The sequence below is a fragment of the Pelodiscus sinensis genome, chromosome 28, assembly GCF_049634645.1.
Source record: "Pelodiscus sinensis isolate JC-2024 chromosome 28, ASM4963464v1, whole genome shotgun sequence".
In the NCBI taxonomy this organism is placed as follows: Eukaryota; Metazoa; Chordata; order Testudines; family Trionychidae; genus Pelodiscus; species Pelodiscus sinensis.
This window is the reverse complement of record NC_134738.1, coordinates 5,115,273-5,138,135: the sequence shown is the minus strand read 5'-3', so window position 1 is coordinate 5,138,135 and position 22,863 is coordinate 5,115,273. Positions and strand designations below refer to the sequence as shown.

At 51.4% G+C, this 22,863-nt stretch overlaps 1 protein-coding gene across 1 annotated transcript; it reads left to right on the top strand.

Moving 5' to 3' along the window:
• The first annotated feature begins 210 nt into the window (after nt 1–210).
• Nucleotides 211–19,097, top strand: SLC20A1 (solute carrier family 20 member 1). The gene is made up of 11 exons (XM_075911076.1): nt 211–362; nt 3,737–4,350; nt 4,485–4,625; nt 4,833–4,918; nt 8,156–8,252; nt 10,691–10,810; nt 14,119–14,376; nt 15,409–15,970; nt 16,240–16,425; nt 17,328–17,412; nt 18,280–19,097. The coding sequence occupies exons 2-11, from the start codon at nt 3,990–3,992 to the stop codon at nt 18,439–18,441; spliced, it is 2,058 nt and encodes a 685-aa protein (XP_075767191.1). The 5' UTR covers nt 211–362; nt 3,737–3,989; the 3' UTR covers nt 18,442–19,097.
• Nucleotides 19,098–22,863: the final 3,766 nt, after the last annotated feature.

The following is a 22,863-nucleotide window of genomic DNA, read 5'->3' as shown; positions in this document are numbered from 1 at the left end:
GCCCGGGCCAGGCGGGAGCGGCTCGCTCCTGAGCCAACAGCCGGGAGCGCGAGTCCCGGAGAGCGCAGCACACAAGGGCCCTGCGGCGGGAGCAGGCGTGCAGGGCGCCACCTTGCGCCCTCGTTCGGCTCCAGAGTGAACGGCCCCAGCCGGCGGCTGCCGCAGCGCGAATCAAGCCCCGCCCATCAGGGGCGGGGCCGCCAGTGACCAATGGCCGCGCGCCTCCCTCCCGTCACGCGCTGGGTGCGTGCGCCGAAGGCTGGAGCCTCACGTGGGCTGCGGCTATAAAGGCGGCCGGCGCCGGCGGCTCGCTACGCTGGGGCTGTCGGGAGCGAGGAGCCGTCTCGTGCCGGATTGGGGCGGTGAGCGCCGGGCTGGCGGGGGGCGGGGCGGCCTGCGCCGGCGGGACGGACGGACGGAGGGGGGGGGGGATCCGGGCTCGGCGCGCGCCCCCCTCCCGCCCCTCCCCCACAGGCGCCCGGCGCCGAGTGGCGCGCGCGGGAGCAGCCGTTTCCTGCTGCGCGGGAAGGGGCGGGCGGCGCGCGCGGGAGCGTGGGCGGGGCCCAGGGTGTCAGGGGCCGGGGCGCGTGGGGCGGGGGGGGGGGGGGGGCACTGTCTGGGCCTGTGGGGAGGGAAGTTGGGTGGGGGAGGGGCTGTTTGGGGGGGGCTATGCGGGGCAGGGGCTGTTTGGGGGGGGCTATGCGGGGCAGGGGCTGTTTGGGGGGGGCTATGCGGGGCAGGGGCTGTTTGGGGGGGGGCTATGCGGGGCAGGGGCTGTTTGGGGGGGGGCTATGCGGGGCAGGGGCTGTTTGGGGGGGGGCTATGCGGGGCAGGGGCTGTTTGGGGGGGGGCTATGCGGGGCAGGGGCTGTTTGGGGGGGGGCTATGCGGGGCAGGGGCTGTTTGGGGGGGGGCTATGCGGGGCAGGGGCTGTTTGGGGGGGGGCTATGCGGGGCAGGGGCTGTTTGGGGGGGGGCTATGCGGGGCAGGGGCTGTTTGGGGGGGGGCTATGCGGGGCAGGGGCTGTTTGGGGGGGGCTATGCGGGGCAGGGGCTGTTTGGGGGGGGGCTATGCGGGGCAGGGGCTGTGGGGCCCCATGGCGGTTGGACCTGCCCCCGTCCCTTAGCGAGCAGGGTGGGGGGAGTGGGGCGCTGGCCGTTCAGAGGGGGGGGCCCTGTCCCGGGGCAGGGGGCTCTCCTGGCCAGTCCGACCCCCTGCTGCGAGGAAGCCCCTGTGGGTCTAGACCCGCTCCTCTGCCCTGCGAGGCGTCGTGCCTGTTGCCTTTGCTGAGATTGTAGAGCTGGGCTCTTGTCCGCCTGTAGCTGCTAGAGGCCCCCCCCCCCATCCCAGCTGGGGCTTCCCTTTGTCTCTTGGCTGGGTCGAGGTAAGTGTTGTGCTTCCATGACACTGCTTTGGTGAGGACAGTCTGTCTACACTAGGAAAGCTGGGCTGGTACCGCTGTGGTGCTCAGCAGTCTGGAAAATCCACACCCTGCACTGACACTTCGACTGATCTTGCCCCCTATGTACACAAGGTTCGGTGAATGGCTTCTCCTGTCAACCTAATTACTGCCTCTTGGGGCAATGGATACCTGTGCCTGTGGGTGGAGCACTGATGTAGTGTTAATGTAAACAAACCCAAACATGGCAAATTTGATGTAAAAACACTCAATTTGTTGCTGTGAAAAGTTAGCCTTAATAGTGCCAAAAGCAGTGAGGGGATGAGTGTCTGCAGAGCCTATAGATTTCCCAGAGTGGTGGCTATTTGGTGCCTCCAATAATTGGATTCAAGTGTCCCAGCTGGTATGGGGCAAAAAATCTGAGGGCCAGCTCGGTCCCCCACTTGCTTACTTGAGGTACTGCAGCCACATAAACCCCTGCTTCTATGCAGGAGATGCTGTTCCCTGGAGTATTCTTTGTGGGCTTTCTTTTCAGGCAGGATTTGTTCTGCCTTTCCTCGCTCTAGGCTGGTAGGGGGATGGCCCCTGGCAGTGTTTCAGGGAGTTTCAGCACTTCCTGGTGGCTTAAGTGGGCCTGTTGTTCAGCTCAGAGTTATTGCCGCTTTCATTCTAATGCACGGTCAAGGTGTACATGCAGCCCTTCCACCTGCTTTGCATCAAAGCTGGTAATGGTATCTGAGGAGATCTGCGGCTCAAAGTACTAGACTGGCTGGGATATCCACCTCCTGCCCCCTTCTGTGTTGTGGTGAAGCATGGCTGCAACACAGATATGGCAAGGGGTTATGATGGAGATGTGGGACATTCTGACAGTGTTTGGTGGGCTGCTTCTGACCCAAATGCTCTTGGAGAGGGACATGTCTTAATGCACAGTCCCTTGCCTGGTCTGATTTGGAGGAGGCAGGCGGATTGTTCCCTCTTCTGATGACCCTTTTCAGGCAGCAAACAAACCAAGACGGTGAGTAATTTCTGCAGCAGCAATAGCCAAGCTAAACACAAGACTGCAGCTTAGGACATGAGGTACCATAGGGAATTGAGCAGAGCTACTTAACATACCTATAGCCAGTCAGCCTGCTGAGCTGCCAGTATGCCTTGCCCAAGCCATTGTTCAGGTACAGAATTCCCACCCTGACTGGACCATTCCCTTACCTTGGTGCTTGTACATGTACACTCTAGGTAGGGGAGCTGTTAGTTGGCTAGGGTAAGCCCTAAGCTTCTCCCAGGTGCCTCCTACCTTGCCCTAGGGTGATAATTGGCTTGCAGCAGAGTTTCAAAGGGACACTACTTCCACGCTCCTGTTACTGTGCAGCAGTCTGTGGCCTACCTACAAGTCGCTTTGTCCAGGGCTCTCCACTGGCAGAAAGGGCTAGCAATCTTGGGGTTTTGTTACACCCAACATTGCAGTATCTGAACACCTGTCATTTGAAAGCGCTGGCAATAATGGAGTCCCTAAAGAGCTTTGTGGAGACTCTGGCATGTCTTTTTATGGCCAAAACTCTGCTTGGCTAGAGGTTTTTTGTTAGGGGTTTAAGGGTCGAAAGGGCTTTGTGCTGATACTTTGTGGTGGTGGAAAGAGTGCAGATTGAGCCCAGGTTGCCTGTTGCACCTGCCTTCCAGCAGTTAATGTTATAGTCTGTTCAAGAAACAGTTGGTCTCAAGTATGCCTTTCAGGCTAGTAGTGTTGGTGGCAAAGCTTGATCTAATATTTAAGGTAGGTCCTTTTTATTCCTGCCTGCTTGTTTTAGGGCCATCCTCCATTTGGCAAAAGTGGCCTGGAGTTGGAATTTGTCCCATTTTTCTAGTCCAGCGTTTCTCTTCCCAAGGAAAATAATTGATCCAGGGTTTTACCATGTTGAGCAACTACACTCCAGTGAAATGCACTCACAAATCACTGGCGCAATGCTCTTATCAGTAGGCTGGAGAGCAGCTGATGGTGTGGCTCCATTCCAAATCTGCTTCTTTCCTGATGGCAGTCAGTGTGGTAGTATTCTTTTAAGCATGCCAGCAGGGGGAGCTGGCATTGAGGCTGGATGGTGGGAGGGTAGAAATCACAAGGGATCTTGTCCCCATCTGTGTTGTGGAACATAGGCAAAAGGCCAGGAATACAGTGCTAATGGAACAGGAGATAATCGTCTGTTAGTTTCCTAATGGGGTACCCAGTGTGGCCTCTAGCTGCTAAGCAGGGATATAAGATTGGCCTTTACTCTGTGGGGAAATGTCTGTCGATGCTTAGCCACCATCCATGGATCATGGCAACTGAGTTGTGCTTCTTTCATTGCAGGATGAAGAACTTGTGTTCTCTATTTTCTGCACCATGGAATTTTGTTCAGCTCTAACTCTCCAGAGCCAAAGGAACTTTAGAAAAGAGATTCCCATACACACCGTATAGCAGTAACTCTTTGGTTTCAAACAGATCATAGTTTACAGTTTATTTAATTTTGTAACATTATTTATTAAATATTTTCATACCTCGTATTTTGTTTACATATCAAAGTTGCAAATTCCTGTTAATTTGAAACCACTAAATTAATAATATGGAACCCACAATTGAATCAACAACAGCTCTGATGGATTTGGTAGCCAGTACAATAGGCAGTAAGGCATCCAGTCCCATGGGAGCTTTCCTCTGGATGCTGATACTGGGCTTCATCATTGCCTTCATCTTGGCATTTTCTGTGGGTGCCAATGATGTGGCAAACTCATTCGGAACCGCAGTCGGGTCAGGTGTGGTGACTCTGCGGCAAGCATGTATCCTGGCATCTATCTTTGAAACGGTGGGCTCCGTTCTGCTGGGTGCTAAAGTGAGTGAGACCATCCGAAAGGGACTGATTGACGTGGAGATGTACAACTCTACTCAAGAGCTGCTCATGGCAGGCTCAATCAGTGCTATGTTTGGTGAGTAATGTTCTGGCTGCAGCAGAAAGTGCACATGGACTAGTTATTGTATTGGAATGCTTCATGCCTCAAATCTGCCATATGTTTTAATGGTGACTAGTCACTCACTGAGACACAACTTCTTGTTGCTGTAGGTTCAGCTGTGTGGCAGCTAGCAGCTTCATTCTTGAAGCTTCCCATCTCTGGTACCCATTGTATTGTTGGTGCAACAATTGGATTTTCGTTGGTGGCCAAAGGACAGAAAGGAGTCCAGTGGTCAGAACTGCTTAAAATTGGTAAGCAAAATACAGCCCACTGGCTTTTTCAGATGGCAAGGTTGTGGCATTAATAACCATATGGACTTGTCCCCAATGTGGGATTAATTTAGCTATATCTGGATTGTACTGTCCCAGATGCATTATTAAAATATTGTATCTGGGTTGACTGTCCCAGAACCACCTTCTAATTGCCAGGGTATTAATCATCTTTATTTTCTGTCCTAGTATTGTCCTGGTTCATCTCTCCCCTGCTTTCTGGCATCATGTCTGCTGTCCTGTTCTTCCTCGTCCGTATGTTCATTCTTCGTAAGGTAAGGCTGCCAGATCTCCACAATGTGTGTCTGCTGTGGAAATGGTCTGTTCTACCTCAGAAATTGTATGAGCAAATGGGAGTAAGTGCTTTCTCGGGACTGTCTGAAGTGCTTGTGGCCTCACTGTCACATCTGAGCACTTTATAGATCCATACACAAAAGAGCATGAATCTCCCAGACTAGCACTTTGACTGCTGAGCCCCCCTTCCTTGCAGTTACTGGGTACCTACTTGCCACAGACGGATAGGATCTTTAGTGGGGAAGGAGATCCAGTGCAGTGTTCTGTGCTGTCCTGTTTTTGGCTGTGGGCCCAGAAGAGGATGCTGGGACAGTAGCCTGGCAAGTGTCTCCAGACCTTGAGTGCTCCATCTCCCATGTGTCTCCGGCTAATGGCTCTCAGTATCCTGGAGGCTTGAAGACAGCAGGAGCTTTCTGTTCTTGGCCTCCCATCCTAAGCTTGTAGGTCAGGGCTAATATTCATACATCCCTCTGTTCCCCCAGATGAGGAGCAGAAATTGGCATAGCTTCTCAAGCAGTAGCAGCGTGACACTGCGAAGACGCTGGCTACTTGTGCTGCTGTCCTTGTGGGCTGCAAAACTTCAACCAATGCATTTTTGGCTTTGTGTTGCAGCTGCTTAGAGTTAAATGTGGCTGCAGACCAGAAGCCAAAAACCAAGCTAAATTCTGCAGATAATGATGCACCACGTTTCCTGGGTACAGGTAGCTGAGTAGACAAAGTAGGCTTTGAAAGGCCTTCAGAGCCATTTCCTGTTGAGGCGGACCCTAGGATATTGCTTCTATTGTTCAGTGAGATTGTTGTTAGAAAAGAGAGCTCTTTAGCCTGTCAAGGCAGGAAGGAATCTTGCACCTTGATTGCTGCTTGGCACTCAATGGAACAGTTTGTGGAAGTGCCAATTAGAGCTAGTTGTAACTTGAATGACCTGCCTTAACATCAAAATGCCTGGAGAGCTCTGCCCTTGTGATAAACTCTGCTTCTATGCATGACTGACTTGGCAACTTGTCTAAACAGGGAAACTTACCAGCAGAACTGTACTGTTGTAAGTATGTCAACTCTCCATGGACTTGGATATGCCCACCTGAGATACTGGAATAACTACAGCAATATAGCTTTGCTAATGTTTCTCACTGTAGGCAAGCCCTCGTGAGTCTGGGGCTTGTGTCTTAAATTAAACGCGTTTAGTTTAATTTAACACAAGCCACTCTGTATCCTCCTGTTCAGTATGCTCACTAGATCAGTAATCTGAATGTGAATTAACACTAAGCATGCTGGTAGAGTCCACACTGCTGGCCAGACAAATGCTGTAATTCCATATAGTTTAGTGTCCAGGACTCAACTTGAGTGTGTAAACTTTTGGCTTACATATAAAACATAAAATCAGCTCTGGAGTTACCTAGTATATTTTGAGGGTGTTGAGTAGCTTAAAATGTAACACAAGCTTCAGAGGGGTAGCTGAATTAGTCTGCAACAGGAAAAAACTTAAACAACAAAGTCTAGTAGCAGCTTAAAGACTAACAAAACACATAGATGGTATTATGAGCTTTCGTGGGCGTAACCCACTTCAGATGACACTAAAGTGGGTTGTGCCCACGAAAGCTCATGATACCATCTGTCAGTGGTTCCTAAACTTTTCGGCATCATGCCCCCTTTTTGATTTTTGAAAAACCCTCACGCCCCCCTCCCCCAATAGCAAAACTTGTTGAGCCAAAAAAAGGAACTGACTGCGGCAGGCGGGCTGGGTTGCCTTGCGGCCCCCCTGGAACTTCTGCAGGCCCCTCAGTTTGGGAACCAATGATCGACATGTTTTGTTAGTCTTGAAGGTGCTGCTAGACTCTTACATTTTAGAAACTTCAGATCTCAAGTCTAACTCCTGTGGATTCTGCTTTGAATCAACTTGAGTTTTCCTGAGCTCTCCACATTTTGTTGCTACCTGGCAGTAGTGTATTTAGCATAGCTGTCAGATTAATACTGCAAAACTGGCCTTTCAAAGTTGTATGCACTAAATACTTGTTCAGATCCTTTTGTGTAAACATGTTTAATGCATTAAATTTCACTGAACATTCATTGAGCATGTTTAGTAACATTAGAACACTTGGGCTTGGCTCTTGCTCAGCTGTCTCAAACTAAAACACACTTCTAGGATGAGGTGGTATTTTCAGTACATAGGAATGCATTTGAATAATCCATCTGAGTCAAATGACTTTAACAGTTAGTCTCATTAACCTGAGGAAATGGAGGGGGGAAACCCTATGGCTCTTAAAAAAAAAATTGCTTTAGTGTAGTGTTTCCCAAATAGTGCTCCACAGAATCCCAGGTTCAGCGAAGTGAAAGTAAGGGTTCTGTGAGCCGGGGCTGCTGGCTGCTGCAGTCTTAGGGGTGGGCTGGTGGGGTTTTTTCCTGACCGCTTTTCCACCTTTTTTGGTTGACTTGTTTCCCCTTTTTAAAGGGTTCCATGGCCAAATAAAACTGGGAAACACTGCTTTAGTGGATTGAAGCAAAAGCTTTTAGAAAATGCTGTTGAAAACTAAACAGTTTAGTAGGATATTTCTTCTGATGGGCAGGCTATTAATACTTGAAGGCAAAATCCAGAGCCTTACAGAAAAAAGCAAATCTTGGCACATGGCTACTTTGTCTAAGATTTAGAAGTAAGGTGCTTTTAAATGAACAGTTCTGAGGCATCAGATTCCATTCAGTCTTTCTGTGGGTGTGCTGCTTGTTCAAAAGGCTACATTGCTGTTTCAGGGAATGCATGCTTCTGCTTTGAAACTACTTGGGAGGGGCCTGTTTGTCTTCCATATTGAGTCACTTTTTACTTGTGAACAGAACAACTGGCAACCTTAAATGCAGTGTGGATCTGTAAGGTTCAGGAACTGGTGATGCACAAGTTCTAAATTCTTCGGTCCCAATTGCCTTTGACTCCTGAACAACACCATTGTTGATGGTGCTTTCACAGCTATAGTATATTAACCTGTAATCTAACAATTGTTAGTCACAAGAGACTCCATCTCCCTATTCTACTAGCCCTGCAGAGCCAGCTCCAGGAGGGAAATAATAAACTTATGTTGGTTACTTCTAAGTCAGGTGCACAAAACGGATTTTGGTATGAAGCTACTATTGAGAAGTATTCTGGAAGTGACTGATTTGATAAAGGTCTGTGTTGCTGTTTAGAATCTATGGGAACTGGATTTGTATAGCATGAAAACCAATCTGTCTTACAGGTAAATCCAGTCCCCAATGGGCTGCGAGCTTTGCCAGTCTTCTATGCCTGTACAGTTGGGATCAACCTCTTTTCCATCATGTATAGTGGTGCTCCTTGTAAGTATGTCAGAATACTTCAGCACTAATTTTATAATTCTTTACAAAAACCTCCATTAAATGCATGATTTACCCCTTTTTGCTTTACAGGGCTGAAATCTCCTAGAAGGCTGCCGGCCTGTGCCGGCTACGGAAGGCTGCAGGCTAGCGTGCGCTGATTCTAAACTAGATAGTTACCCAACCAAAGAGGCCTGCTCAAACTCTAAATTCCTACAGAGCTTTCTCCTTAGTCTTCACAGGACTGGCAGATAACATGGCTTCCCCTTTCCTCTCCCCTACTTATGCTAGAACTCAGAGCCCTCTGCTGAAGAGTCTCCTTAAGCTTTTCCCAATCTCCAGTGAAGCTCATTGCAGCACTGGAGTCTTGTATTGGATTTGCTCTGTTTGGCCTTTCAAGCATGAGAGCTTGCTTACCTTTCGTCCCTAAGAATATATTAACTGCCCTGTCACTTCCTGACCAAGAAGAGCTGGCATGTCACAGCTGGCACAAGTACTCTGAAGAGGAATTCATGCATCAGAGGGGAGCTCCAGAGCCAAATGTTTGTTAACTTGCTATGGGAGGGAGGGGCAACTGATGAAAGGAGCAGGGAGCTGCCATTGTAATTCCAGCTAGTTGGGCACAGTTGGGCCTGGAGACCTGCAGAGTTACAAGGCAGCTGTAGGAAATAGTCCCAGCGAATGTAACAGTTGGTTAACAGTGCCAGCTACCTTGGACTGCACTGGCAGCTTCAGCTGGGGCTCTCTTCTGTGATCTATTACATCAGGTCATCAAGGACCCAGAGCTAAGTAGAGGCTGAGTGTGGTGGGTATTCATAGTCCTACTAGACACTGCAGGCTATTTAATGTCTAGATATTGAAAGAGATCACGTATGTAGTTAGGATGTTGACTCCAGCATTTCCTTCATACCTTGGTCTGTTCAAATACACTTTAAGGTCCTGAAATTGTCAGATGTTGCAGCACTAAATGGAGTTATTGTAACTCTTTGCCTAGACACATTCATAGGCATTAAGCTTTGTGACGTAATCGGTTAAAGCATAAGTTGTATTGCTCCATGTGATCCAGTTAAGCCTGCACTTTACTAGTCAAATTCACATTTGGTTTGACTTGGGTGGACAAGATTTGGTTAAACTTTCTTCCACTTTAACTGGCAATGTGCCAGATTTGTAACTGCGATTAGCGTTGCATGTTAACTATGCCATATGAAATAGCTGTGATTGCACACTCAACCTCTACAGTTCCTTTATCTGCCTTCTATGTACTGGGAATGTTTATACTTACTAGCTGCGGCAGAAAATGTAGTTCTGTTTTTGGCCATTTAGCAGACACTTGTTACTTTAACTTGAGGTTATAGCAAACTGTAAATAAGCTAAGCTTCTATGCGGGAAGATCCAGCTGCTCATTTGAAAATGTTGGGTATCTAGGTCAGCTAACACCTTAGTGTCTCCCTGTTTGAAAAGCTGTAAATTTGGCTTTAGGTTCTCTAGACCATTATTTCTCAACCTTTAGTGCCCTTTAAAAAAAATTGTAAGTACCCCTAGTACTTACAGTTTCCTCACACACTTTTTCTACCATTGCAACACATTTGTGTTTAAACAACTTAATTGTAGCCGGGGGGCAATGAAATTTTTGGGTGTGAAAAGTACAAAAACAACAAAGCGCTTTAAAACTTGCAACACGTTCCATTTTCTCCAAATTTCAGTTGACATACCTCCCCTAGTCCTCTCGAGTACCCCTAAGGGTACTCATACCACTGGTTGAGAAACACTGCTCTAGAGTGAGATGCAGAAGCCGCCATTGCTGGGCCATGTGGCTGGAAAGTCCTATCCCATCACAAATCTAAAATGCTACATTAATATAAATCTGTTGGAGATCAAGTGGGTACAACTCTTCTCCCTCTGGCTGTTAGCAGACTGGCATGCCAGAGGGAATAGTGCTGTCTGCTGCAGCAGACTTCCTTTTTTTCTTTGACTTTGCAGCAAGTCAGGACACTAGCTGTCAACACAGTAGGCACACAGGCTGAAGTGACTGAGGGCTGGTAGACAGAACATGTTTAGTCACTCGCTGCTGGGTCACCAGTGTTCAGTGATCTCAGTAATCCAGTTTTCTCTGGAGGAGGAGGTCAGGAGAGTCTCTGAACATGTGAAAGAGATTAGCATTGATGAAGAGATTTAACCCACAGGGGAGCCCCCACCAGGTTACAGCTTGAATGTTTGTACTTTAGCATTGGCTGTTCTATTACATATTCACTTCTCCCACTAAGAATTACCGTGCACACAGCAATGCTGGTGCGTGGAACTGCAAACTCCTGGGAGGCAGCAGTGAATGTTGTGCCAAAACTCCCTCATTCAGATGTGAACAGATCTCTTACGAAGAGGATAGTCATACATGAAGGGGCTCTTGCCCGGGGGTTTTCAAGATCCATTGTTTTATTTCCTAGTGCTGGGCTTTGACAAACTTCCTATCTGGGGTATCCTCCTAATTTCGGCGGGGAGTGCTGTTGTCTGTGCTCTCATCGTCTGGTTCTTTGTGTGTCCGAGAATGAAGAAGAAAATAGAACGTAAGTAACTCCAGAATGACATATCACATGCTCTGCTTAAATATCCTGTTTTGACTCCCCTTGCTTGCAGTAGGGGGCAGTCTGATAAATCTGACCCAACAACCTATTTCATTAAATGATCGTAAGGGGGTTTAACACTCAAATCTCTTGGCCTCTTCTGAAAATCCCACGAGTCACTTAAGTATTTGTAATAAGCTGTGGCTGGTGTCATTGTAAAACTAAAATTACAGTCTGACTTCCAAGGTGTCCCCTTAAGCATCCTTCCAGCTGAGTAGCTATCTCACTGGTAAAACAGTACTTCTCTTGGCAGGCTGCAGCAACTTCTCTACCCAGTTATCTGTTCCAGACTGAGCTGCAATGGAGTGGGCTTTAGGCACCACAGAACAGTTACCTTGAGTTGTATACTCTTAAACAGTGCAATTTTATTCCTCTAAAGCCGTGGTCCCCAACCCGGTGCCCGCGGGCGCCATGGCCGGTCCCGGCCCCGGGAGCACCGCGCGTGCCCTTGCCGGCTCTGGCGCCGGCCTTGGCCCCGCCCCCGGGGGCACCGCGTGTGCCCTGGCCCCAGCCTTGGCCCCGGGCGCGCAGCGCTTACGGGGGGGGGGCGCCGGCCCCGGGCATGCAGTTGGGGGGGGCCGCCCCCGGGCGGGCAAGTGTCCCCGCCCCCTGGCGCCCGGCGGGCGAACGGCCATGCCCCCTGGCGCCCGCCAACCTGAAAAGGTTGGGGGCCACTGCTCTAAAGGCTGCCCTGGGTAGAGAATGCAAAAGGCAGTGTGCCTAATTGTGGCATATCACCTTTAATACCACATGCACCTGATGAGCAACCTGACTGTGCTATTGCAGATTAGCTTTAGGTGGGTGATCTCATAGGATCCCTGTCCTGTAGCAAAGCATATCTGTTGAAAGGCACTCAGATAGCATTCCCCAGCCTCGTCATTCTAATTATCTGGGGGGCTTCTGTGGAATCAAGCACCATTTTGCCAATGTTACTGAGTCCTGGGAGAGGTTTCCTAAACAATAGGTAAGAGAAAATAGTGATTGACAAGTACCCTTGCCAGACTTGCCTAAATGTGACTCACTGCTTGTTAGATACTTTCTGGCTGCCCTTGAAACAGCTCATCCTAGCTGCTAAAGGAGCTTCATACGGACTCTTGCCATAATTTACATTCCCCCCCTCGCCAATGTAACTCGGAGAATCTGTTAGCAGCTGTTTGGGTTTCAGCATAGCCTATTCCTGTCCAGAACCCCAGTGACGCACATACTGCAGTAGTGTGAGCAGCCACGCGCAGCACTGCAGCAGAGCTAGGAAACTCCATGCTATTAAGTCTGGCTGGTCAGGGCAGAGACTAAAAAGTTCTGAGCAAGTGCTTGCAGGGAGCTAAACTCTGAAATCAATTGTCTCTGCTTTAATAGTACAGACAGGGAAGCTTTTAATTGATTCCTGGTGTTCTTGCTCTGAAGATTTCAAGCACTTAAATGTTTAGTTTTGCCTGCCTCCTATAAGGTAGGAGTCTTTCCACTTTGCCTTGGGGAAACAAGCAGAGGTTAACCAGGTCTGAAATTTGGCTTTATCTGGTTAGGTTCTTTAAACAGGAATTTCCAGAGGAGCAGCCTCCCCCCCCCCCCCCCATGCTCTTTTAGAAGTCATTGGAGAGCTGTGTTTAGATCCTCAAGAAAATCATGCTACTTGTACTAAGGTGCATGCTTAGGCATCCAAGAGTGGATTTAGGCCAAAGTCTGCTGTCTAAAGCTGGATCACTCCAGAGTCCCAGTTCTGTACCAACTAGTAGCCTGTTTTGGATCATTTCTGTAAGCTGAAGTTCCTACCATCAAGCCTCCAAATCAGAGCCGAGTGAAGGATGTTTGGCTGGGGCTCATGGAGAAGAAAAAAGTGGCTCTTCAAATTGAAAATTTTCATTTTTCTCCCTGAAATAACCAAAAATGTGTAAGGTTTTTGTTTTAACCTAGACACATTGTCTAGGTTCTGAGGGTTTTATAGCTGAATTTCAAAGCTACGGTTTTGACATCAAAACACTTAGAATTACAACATGGAACATTTTGTTGTGAAATGTTCAGAGCACTCGTTTCAGCTTTAGAGAGGGCGGGTGAGATCATCTCTTATTGCAGTGTTTCTCAACCTTTTTGATACCAGGGACCAGCCTGCTGCCTTCCTACTGCTGGAGAGCTCAGAGTGGTGCAGGTCCACTGATCAATTATTGACAGTTTTATTGGGCTAACTTCAGTTGACGAAAGACAGGGTTTCAAATTTACACAGAGCTCTTGTCAGCTCTGTGAGCTTGAAACCTTGTCACTGACACCGACAGAAGATGGTCCAATAAAATAACCTCACCCACCTTGTCTGAAATATCTAGACCAGCAGCTACCCCACTGCTACTTTCCCCATACTCTTTTGACAGACTTACTGGTTTTGGGGTTTTTTTGGCCTATCCCCACTCTCGGTATTTAAAGTTGAGAGAGCGCATTAAGGTCAAGCTTGGTGTATTCTTCCAGATACTCCTGGCAGTGAAACCTTAGAGTTGCATGGCTCATCACCATGCTGAAAGCTGCTTTCTTGCCCAGTGCGGTCTGTGATGCAAGAACTGTAGAGTACACAGATCGCTCGTGTGTCACTTGCAGGGTTAAAGCATGTGACAGTACAAATTGCAGCACTTCGCTTATGATACCCTGAGAGAGTTGCTGCTTAATACTGCTCCCAGAAGAAGAGTGGCTGTCGTCTAGATTTAAAATCTTTAATTAAAATAAGCTTTCTGGCTCCATTGTAACATGCGTATCTTGGCTGCACTACTGTCCAGCCATCGACCTTGTAATTTCTCTTTGCTGCTGCTTGTGCCATTCTAGGATTGGATCTAGCTTTTTAACACTAAACTGGAAGCAAGCAGTTGGAGCCATCTGTAGCTAGTTCTTGGTGGCCCTGTTCTTGGTGTAGAGTGAAGAACCATGGCCTCTAATGCAGAGCCCCCAGTCCCATTAGTCACTCTGCCAGTTATAACCACACTTGTGTTGGATGCAAAGAGGTCCCAAAATAGCAAAGCATAGTTCAGACTAGTGAATTCTTTTACAATCTGGCAGCCCCATGCACAGCACAATGTGTAACCCCTCTAAACATGCAGATACTTACGTGGCTACCAGTTTGTGCTGTAAACTGAAATCCAGCTGCTGTGACTCTTGAGTTCTGACTGGTACCAGCATTGCCCAGGTCTCTGTGGATGCAGAGTAGGCTGGAATCAGGTGCTAAAGGTTTTAAATGACAGTAGCCTTGGCTACTAAGCCACTGCTTTGTTCTATAGGAGAGATCAAATCAAGTCCTTCTGAGAGCCCCTTGATGGAGAAAAAGAATGGCCGGAAGGAAGACCAAGATGAATCTAAAGTGCCACTGGGTAACGGAGTGGGTGACAGCAAGAGCCCAGTCTCTGATGTGTCTGCTGGGCATCACAGGGCAGCGGTGGAGGAGAGAACAGTGTCCTTCAATTTGGGAGACTTGGAGGAAGCTCCAGAGCGGGAGAGGCTCCCTAGTGTAGACCTGAAGGAAACAAACATTGACAGTGGTGAGTTGGGGTTAGCACAAGGGTGGGCAGCCTGGTCTGCAGGCCCCATCTGCATATGGAAATCATATGGTGGGCTGAGAGGACTTGTGGTGGGTGGGGGTGCTCTTTAAGGGAGGTACCAGTGATGACTCGGGGCCCTGCTGGCAGTGACACCAATGCAACTGTACCAGACCACCGCAGAGGGGCACGGTAGCTGGGACATGTATGGCCCTGGGTGGCTTTGAGACTCGCTGCTGAGGGTGGTCCAGCCCTGGAAGCAAAGCAGTGACGTGCTTGCTCAGTAAGGCTTTGCGTGCCAGTAGATGGTGCTTATCAAGGACTTGAGTTGGTGGCTGGGGAACACTGGGGTGGGGCTGGGGAAGCCCCCGACCTCTCTCCTGTGGGAGCTCAGGGCCAGATAAGGCCTGGCAGTGTGAACGCAGCCTACAGGCCATAGCTTGCCCACCCTGGTTAGCAGCTTTCCATTACTTGAGACCTTATGGCTGGAGGCTGAGCCCTGTAAGCATCATGCAAGTCAGGGCCCAGTGGTACAAGCATGAGGTCTTGTGCAGGGATGTAACAGGGCAGTTGATTAACTGATAAGCAAAAGCTTATAAGTAATGCTATAGACCACATGCATTCTTTCCTCCTCTTCTCTCCCCCCCCCCCCAAACGCCAGTAAACTTTTTAGCAGGCTGGCCAACAGCCCCCCTCAGTTCTGGCTTGTGCCACCTGCACCAGACAGGCTGCTGCCACCCCATAAGGGGGGCTGTTTTTTTTAACTGTCTCCCTTCATGGACCAGCTCCCGCCTGGCATCCTGTGCTGCTGCCTCTGTATCAGCTCCTCGAACGGGGCTGGATCAGACCGGCTGCTGGCCCCACCCTCGGACTATAGACTAGTCAAGTAACCAATAAGAATTCATGAGGTTAACCAGCTATTCAGTTAACTGATATTTAACATCCCTAGTCTTGTGCTTTTGATTGGGCTCCTGTTTGAAGCATATTCCTCACTCCTGGCCAGATGGATGGGAGTTACTCTACTTCTCTTTGCAGGAGCTGTGCAGTTGCCCAGTGGCAACCTTGTTCAGTTTAACCAAACTGTCAGCAACCAGATCAATTCCAGTGGCCACTACCAGTACCACACAGTGCACAAGGACTCGGGTCTGTACAAAGAGCTGCTCCACAAGCTTCACCTGGCCAAAGTGGGCGATTGCATGGGAGACTCTGGTGACAAGCCGCTGAGGCGGAACAACAGCTACACTTCGTACACCATGGCCATCTGTGGCATGCCGCTGGATTCGTTCCGTGCCAAAGAGGGCGAGCCAAAGGGGGAGGAGATGGAGAAGCTGACCTGGCCTGGAGCAGACACTAAGAAGAGGGTCCGTATGGACAGCTACACTAGCTACTGCAATGCTGTGGCCGATACCCACCCGGCAGCAGCTGTGGATGTAGATGTGGGCAAGGTGGAGATGGGAAGTGGTGACAGGAAGTGCAGCACTGGCTCTCTGGAGGAGTGGCATGACCAGGATAGACCAGAAGTGTCCCTGCTGTTCCAGTTCCTGCAGATTCTCACTGCCTGCTTCGGTTCCTTTGCTCACGGCGGCAATGATGTCAGGTCAGTGACAGGTCCCAGAGTGCCCCTCCAAGGCCAAATGCCATGTTAATGCAATACGCTGACCTCCTCTGGAGCACACATGCCTTGCATGCTGGTGAGGGATGCTTACTGGGGGGGGTAGCACGTTCTTCCTCACGGTAACTGAGTCATCCTGGCAAGTGTGGCAAGTCAGGGTGTGCAACAGTGAAATTGGAGGCATTAATCATTCTCAGCCATTGGCAGGAAAAGAGTCCTTGTTTGACTGCAGTGCATCTGTCTCTTTTTTCCAGCAACGCCATTGGCCCTCTGGTGGCTCTGTACCTCGTCTATCAGACAGGCGACGTGGCTACCAAAGTGGCAACTCCCATCTGGCTGCTGCTCTACGGAGGTGCTGGGATCTGCATTGGTCTGTGGGTCTGGGGGAGAAGAGTCATTCAAACCATGGGGAAGGATCTGACTCCCATCACCCCATCTAGGTAAGACGCTTCATGGGACACAGGATGCTCGTGGTATTTATTTTCAGTGTACTGCTTCCTAAGTACATAACACATTAGTAGGCAGAGGCTGAGTAAGCATGAAACTGACTAGGCAGTGCAGAGTCTGCAGCCTGCTGAAACTTTTGTTAATTCTTTCCTACTTGCTTGTTCACATTTCAAACTTCCTAGTGCTCAGAGGTACAATAGCTTTGTTCAAAGCAGTGGTGGGAAGGCAATTTCACTCATCACCCCTCAGTGCTGCTTCCAGTGGTGGTATTCTAAAGTGCATTTGAGCCTATGGCCCTAGTCCCTGCATGGGATCAGGGTGTTTTACTCAACACCCTATCTCTAGGTCAGAAGCCAGCAGAGTTGGACCTTCCACTGTTGCTTCCATCTCCACTGAATTCCCTGCCACCATACCCAGGTGGCTGTCATGGTGACTCAGAAGGCAACTGATCTGATGCCCCATATTGTCTGGGACCAGGATATTATAGATCAAAGCAAATGCCTTGAGAAATTGAATGCAAATAACTATGGAGCCCATGAATGGCCTACTCAGTCTCCTTTGTGTAAAGGGTGTGGTGCCAGGGAACTCATTTGGCTTTTGTCTAACCCGCATCTCTGCAGGAGGTTACCCATACTAGAAATGGAAGGGAAAATGAATCAATTGAAAGGTCTGGAGCCTTGATTTTAGCCTCTAGCTGTCAAGAGGCTCCATACAAAGCAGAAGTGTGTAGAAAATCTAAAGATTTCAGTTAACCTGGTTAATGAGACCTGGAACCCCGCACAGAACAGGAGCCATAAGTCAGTTGTGTGCGCCGTGCCCGTGGGCTGCCTGTGCTCAGATCCCTTGCTGACAGAGTAGGTCCAACAGCCTGACATAACTATCTTTGCGTGCACAGTGGCTTCAGCATTGAACTGGCATCTGCTGTGACTGTGGTGATTGCATCCAATGTTGGTCTCCCCATCAGTACAACACACTGCAAAGTAAGTAACGTGCTTGCCGGTGGGCTGACTGGCTCGTGGTGCCCAGCCTGAGTTTTGCAGGAAATGTGCTGGTGCTGGGGGTGGAGTTTGTGCTGTGGGCGTGGGACCAGAAGCGATGGTCTGCTCTGAGAATCCAGGGCCTTCAAGTACTGGCTCTTGCCTTTCCACCTCAATCTCAGAGCTGGCTAGCACTGCATTGCAGAGTAGCTTCCAAAAGACCAGGCATTGGGCGTTGGCAGGCCTAACGTCTGCATGCAGATCTGTCCATTGTGGCTAATGAGCATAGTGACCCTAGGAGGTGGGAAGGGAGAAGCTACAGAGAAATGGATGTTGGGGAGAAGTACTTGGGCTCAGTACAGTGTAGAACAAAAAGCAGTTTGTCCAACAGGCCCATTATGAAGCTGCCAAGCTCCCGAGGCCACTCGCGTCATGGGAAAGTCATTCCACAATCCAGCCTGTGAAACACTTCTGCCGGTCCCTTGGTGCCTGGCCCCATGCCGTGCTGGCTCAGCACCCCCAGGCACTTCACCTGAGTCATGCTGAAGTGTTCTCGCTGGACTCAGAGGTGCCTCGTCTGAACCAAGTCAGCACTGCGCTCTCCCTAGGAAGGCCACACTGGGACCCGAGTGTGCCTGAAATGGTGCAGCGTATTGGTGTGACCGATCGGAAGGAGTTCCCCAAGAATGGGCTGGGATCTAGAAAACCTGCCTTATGCTGAGGTTGCTGAAGCTCAGTCTAGCTTAGCCTAGAGAAGACTGAGGGGACTGAGCCCTGGGGTCAGTCTTCCAGCAGACAAAGGCAAAATCATAGTGGTCCATAGGACCATAGTGGTCTTTAAGTGATGGTCCCTTGGTGTATCTCCCATAGGTGGGCTCCGTGGTCTCGGTGGGCTGGCTCCGTTCCAGGAAGGCTGTGGACTGGCGTCTCTTCCGTAACATCTTTCTGGCGTGGTTTGTCACTGTCCCGATTTCTGGCCTCATCAGTGCAGCTATCATGGCACTGTTCAAATATGCCATCCTGGGCGTGTGAGACCAGCATGGGTGAATCACAGCAGCTTGCTGTTCGAGCGGCAGTAGCAGAGCTAGGCTGAATTGCCTGGCGTGGAGATGGAAATGTTGCATTTGTGCTCTAACTGCTTTCAGGCTAAATGAGTCCTCTCTAAATTAGCTGCAAAATGACCAGCGTCCTGACTGATCTCATCACGTCTGTTTCCTGTTGGACCATGAATCCCTGTATATATTTCTCTATTCTTTTGTATCAAGCTTACCTTCCATTATGTTTGTCACTGATGTATCCTTTGTAAAATTTGTTTATCCTTGCGCTAAACTTAGAACTGGCAGGCACAGTCAATTCTAGTGTGACCAGCTTGGAGGGGTGACTGTCCCACAGCCATGCTGGCTCTAGGTTAGCAGTAATGGGCACAGAAGCCAGAGTTATTTTTTAAATAAAACTTTTAAACTAAACATACCTATTGGCTGACTCCTTGTGGAGCAATACCCGTTATCCACCATCTCCTGACCCTTCTTTGCAGCTCTCATGGTGCTTGTGGGACATGTTACCGGCTCCCTGAGAGCTGTGACAGTTGCTGGGGGGAGGGTTCTAGGAAGCAGGTTGTAATGTGTCCAGCTTTGCTGCCATTTCAGTAGTGAGGGGTGCAAACAAGAGAAACCTGCAGTACCACGATACTCCGTCTTGTGTGGTCTTTTGATCTTGTCCATTGCCCAGTTCCTGCTTTGGGAAGAGAAACCTGTGGTTGCTTGGGGAATCAACATTGGTGGCTCCCTGTGGTGGAGCCCTCACACCTCGTGCATGTGCTCCTGAGCTCTGGGGGAGTTTGTTTTGAATCTAGGCTGCTCTAAACTCTCAACCCAGTTGATTTAAATGTTGAGCTCACTGACGGCTGTCCCCTTATTGGCCGAGATGCTGGCTGCCTCCAGTGACCCTGACCCTGCAGCACTCTGTTCCCCGATGCTACCTCTGACAAGCTTCATTTTGGAATAAATCTTTGGGATTTTCCATCCAGCAAAGTGATCCCCTGCGGATGCCCCAGGCAGTGTGCTCCATCCTGTGATCTCAGCGTGACTGGCTCTGCCTGAAGGAACATGACCTCCTTTCAGAGCTATAGCAAGTTACCTGGGCCCTCCCTCAGCTGCTGAGCCAAGAGCATGTACAAAGCAGAGTTCCCCCTCCCAGTGCTTGTTCCCTTGGGCGAAGGGGAGAATCCTTTGAAAGGGCGCTAAGCGAGAGGGAAGGTGAGGGCTCTGCTGAGCTGTTGGCACCGTTGTTCTCCCCCCCTGGGTCAACCCGTTTTCGGTGCCTAGACAGAACTGCAGGCTGCCCTCAGCCTCGCCCGTCTCGTGCTGTTACAGCAGCTTCTCACACTGGGCTGACGTTAGCCCTGACTCTGGCACACTCTAACCCAGTGCTCAGGCTGCAGGATTGACTGTTTCTCTTGGGGGCCAGGCACGGAAGCCACGGCAGTCCTGGGTGATGCTGGGCTCATTAATGCCTTGGTGGCTGGAGTGGGAGCATTCCCTGTGGCAATGACCAGACAGCTGCTTTGGAGCTGGACTGGATATGCTGCTCGAACAGTCCCCCTGGGCCACTGCCCTAGAGCGAGGATGCAGCCCTGCGTTCACAGGGCCCTGCAGGCCTGTGATGCTGAGAAGGGGCTTGGAAGGAAGGAGCTGGTAGCGTTCCATCAGCACCTCCAAGGAGATCAGTGTTGCCTCCATTTTACAGAGGGGGAAGCAGATTCCAGCCCAGTGGTGCAATAGCTGGAGTGAGCCAGGCCCTGGCTGCGCAGCCTCAGCTGCTTGCTGTGGAGCAAGCTGTGCGCCCTGGTGTCCCAGGGAGCCAGAACTGGGCAGAGGGGTCTTGTTCTCAGTGCTTGCTCCTGAGCAGCTTCAGCCTGTCAGCGGGAGGACTGAGCTTTGCTCCTCCATGTCTGCTCCATGCAGCTGTTGCAGGGTGCAGCAGTTCTGTGCTCCACACAGGGTGGTGCTGGGGTGTCCTCGAAGAGGCCCTGCCTTGGTGCTGGGGTTCAGGTGGTACTGGCAGCCGGGGTCAAGGGAGCAGCTCGTGATACTCCCACGCTTCAGTCTCCTAAGCCAAAGCAGCATCAGGTGCGCCTGTGCCTGTTCCACTAACAGCAGCTCCCTGCTCTGTGGCCAAGTGCTGGAGCCTCTCAATGGCCGAGCTCCTGACAGACTCTGGGAGTGAAAACAAGGTGCTGAGGGAAAGTGGCTTCATGGAGCTGTGCCTTGGCCCCTTGGCTGGCCGGCTGCAACTACGGCTGGAAACCCGAAGGGCCACAAAGCTGGGCTGTGCCCGGAGAGGGGCGGGGGGAGAGTGCTGGGCTGGTGGAGCAGAATGGAGCTGGGGGCAGGCAGGGGGGAAGGAATCAGCTGGCCCTGATGCCTTCTCTGATGCCCTGCCTGGGGCCGAGGTGGAAGTGCTGCTCATGATGCACCTGCCCTCTCCTTGGTGGAGTGGAGCTGGGTGGTGGCAGTGTGTTCAGCCTGATTCCTTCCAGCGCTGCTGCGGAGAACCTCTCCGACCCAGTGGGCTGGGGCCCACGTTTCACAGTTGCCCCTCCTTTGCTGCGAGTTAGCGGACCCCCCCCTCCTGTGACCTCCCTTAAACACCCACAGCCCAAGGGGAGGGTTCATCTCAGCTGTGGCATCCCCACGACCCCTGCCTGTCACGTCTCTGGCCCCCCAGCTCACTGCTCTAGCACTAGGGATCCCATCTGCCAAGCAGGCACAGTCCAAGCTGTGGGCACCTTTCTCACTCCTGGGGCTGCTGCGGAGGAGTAAGGAGCTTCCTGGGCACTGCTGGGGACCGGACTGGGCTCTTTGCCCCAGCAGCACCAGCTGGGGTAAGGCAGTGCCATGCCCTTACAAAGATGGCGTCGGCCCAGTTCCATGCTTTGTGCTTTCAGGCACCCCAGGCTGAGCCCAGTCGGTCCTTGCCTGTCTCTCCAGCAGGCTGCACGTCCCAGCCAGGTGTTTTGTGGAGCAGACCCTGGCAGCCACTAGCAGAGCACTGGGCGGGGCATCCTGGGGTGGGGGCCGGGGCAGAGAGCTGTCTCTGGATACTCTGGCAGGCTAGACTCCTGTGCCTGGGCTTGGTGACAGCCTGAAAATCTGAGCTGGTGCCTGTATGGTTTGTGATGAGGGGTGGGAAGGACTTCTGGCCTGGGAAAGGGTGGGGCCTCTCATCCTAGGGGCTGGCACACATGAGGGTCAGTGCCCCCCCAGTGGTGGTTAGTGCCGCCTGCCTGCCATCCCCCATCTGGCTGTGCAAAGGCTTGAGCATTCAGCCTGGATTACAGAGGGGGAAACTGAGGCAGTAGACAAGCCAGGGCTAGAATCCAGCCATCGGGTCTGCCAGTCCTGTGCTGTAACCACTAGACCGTGCTGCCCCATGCTCTGGGGGCCTGCCAGCAGGCCTGGTTTGCGCTGCTACTCCATGCCCTGGCTGGTGCTGGGCAGAGGCTTTGCAGGAATGTGAAGCATGGGGCACAGCAGAGCTGGGGGAGCAGCTGCCCTGGGCTGGTACTTGGAAGGAACCCGTGGCCCTTCCCCTGCAGCTGACTACGGGCACCTCCTTCCGAGCCCCAGCCCAATGTCAGTGCAAGGTCACCGGCAGCTGCCGCAGTCAGACGTCACCGGCTCATTCCTCCACGTTAGATCAGCTCACCTCTCAGCAGCCCCTGCTGCTCGGTCAGGTGCCAGAGGCACTGCCCTCCTGCCCGGCACCTGCCACGCTTGCCAAGGGGCCGGGCGCCCAGCCAGGAGATAGGGGCCTCCAGAGATTGATGTGAGGCAAGAGCCGGGGGTGGCTTTCAGCCCCATGGGAGCTTCCCAGATGTGGGGCCTGTGTGGGGGGTCTGCATCATAAGCAGAGCTATGCAGTGCCCCATCCCCACCATTCAGGTGAAAGCCCGGCACCCACGCAGGTCCCCGGAGAACCCGCTCCGGGCTCCGGGGTGTGGAAATCCCCGTGCCTCCGTTTCCCCAACTGCAACAGGGCTGGTCTTTATTTTGGGGGAGGGAGGTTCTCTGAGCCCCGCACGTGGCAGATCCATCCCCAGCCGCTTCTCAGAGAGCAGCCCGCACCCCAGCTGGTGCAGTCCTGGGGGATGCGGCAAGGGTTGCATTTGCAGCCATAGGAAAATTGCAGAGTTCCCCGGGATTGGTGGTTGGAGAAGGATGGAGCCCTGAGGGATGGGCTGTGATTGGTCCCGGCACTAAAGGCCCACCCACCCTGACAATCACCCCAGGGTAGGGCCTGCAGCCCCGTCAGAGCATGCAGGGAACCTGTCCTGATGCCCGTCCTCCCATCCCCCGATTTCACTCTGGACCCTTCCCTGACTCAGTCCTGGCGGGGGGGTGGTGGTGGTCCTGCTGGGGCTCCCCTGTCTGGAGCCACTCAGAATACAGGCAC

What these genes read in the sequence shown, in the direction of transcription:
- SLC20A1 (XM_075911076.1), top strand. Translation starts at nt 3,990, where the DNA reads ATGGAACCCACAATTGAATCAACAACAGCTCTGATGGATTTGGTAGCC. An exon ending in AATGAAGAAGAAAATAGAAC is followed by an intron (nt 10,811 to 14,118) that starts GTAAGTAACTCC and finishes TTTGTTCTATAG; the next exon opens with GAGAGATCAAATCAAGTCCT. An exon ending in TCAGTACAACACACTGCAAA is followed by an intron (nt 17,413 to 18,279) that starts GTAAGTAACGTG and finishes TATCTCCCATAG; the next exon opens with GTGGGCTCCGTGGTCTCGGT.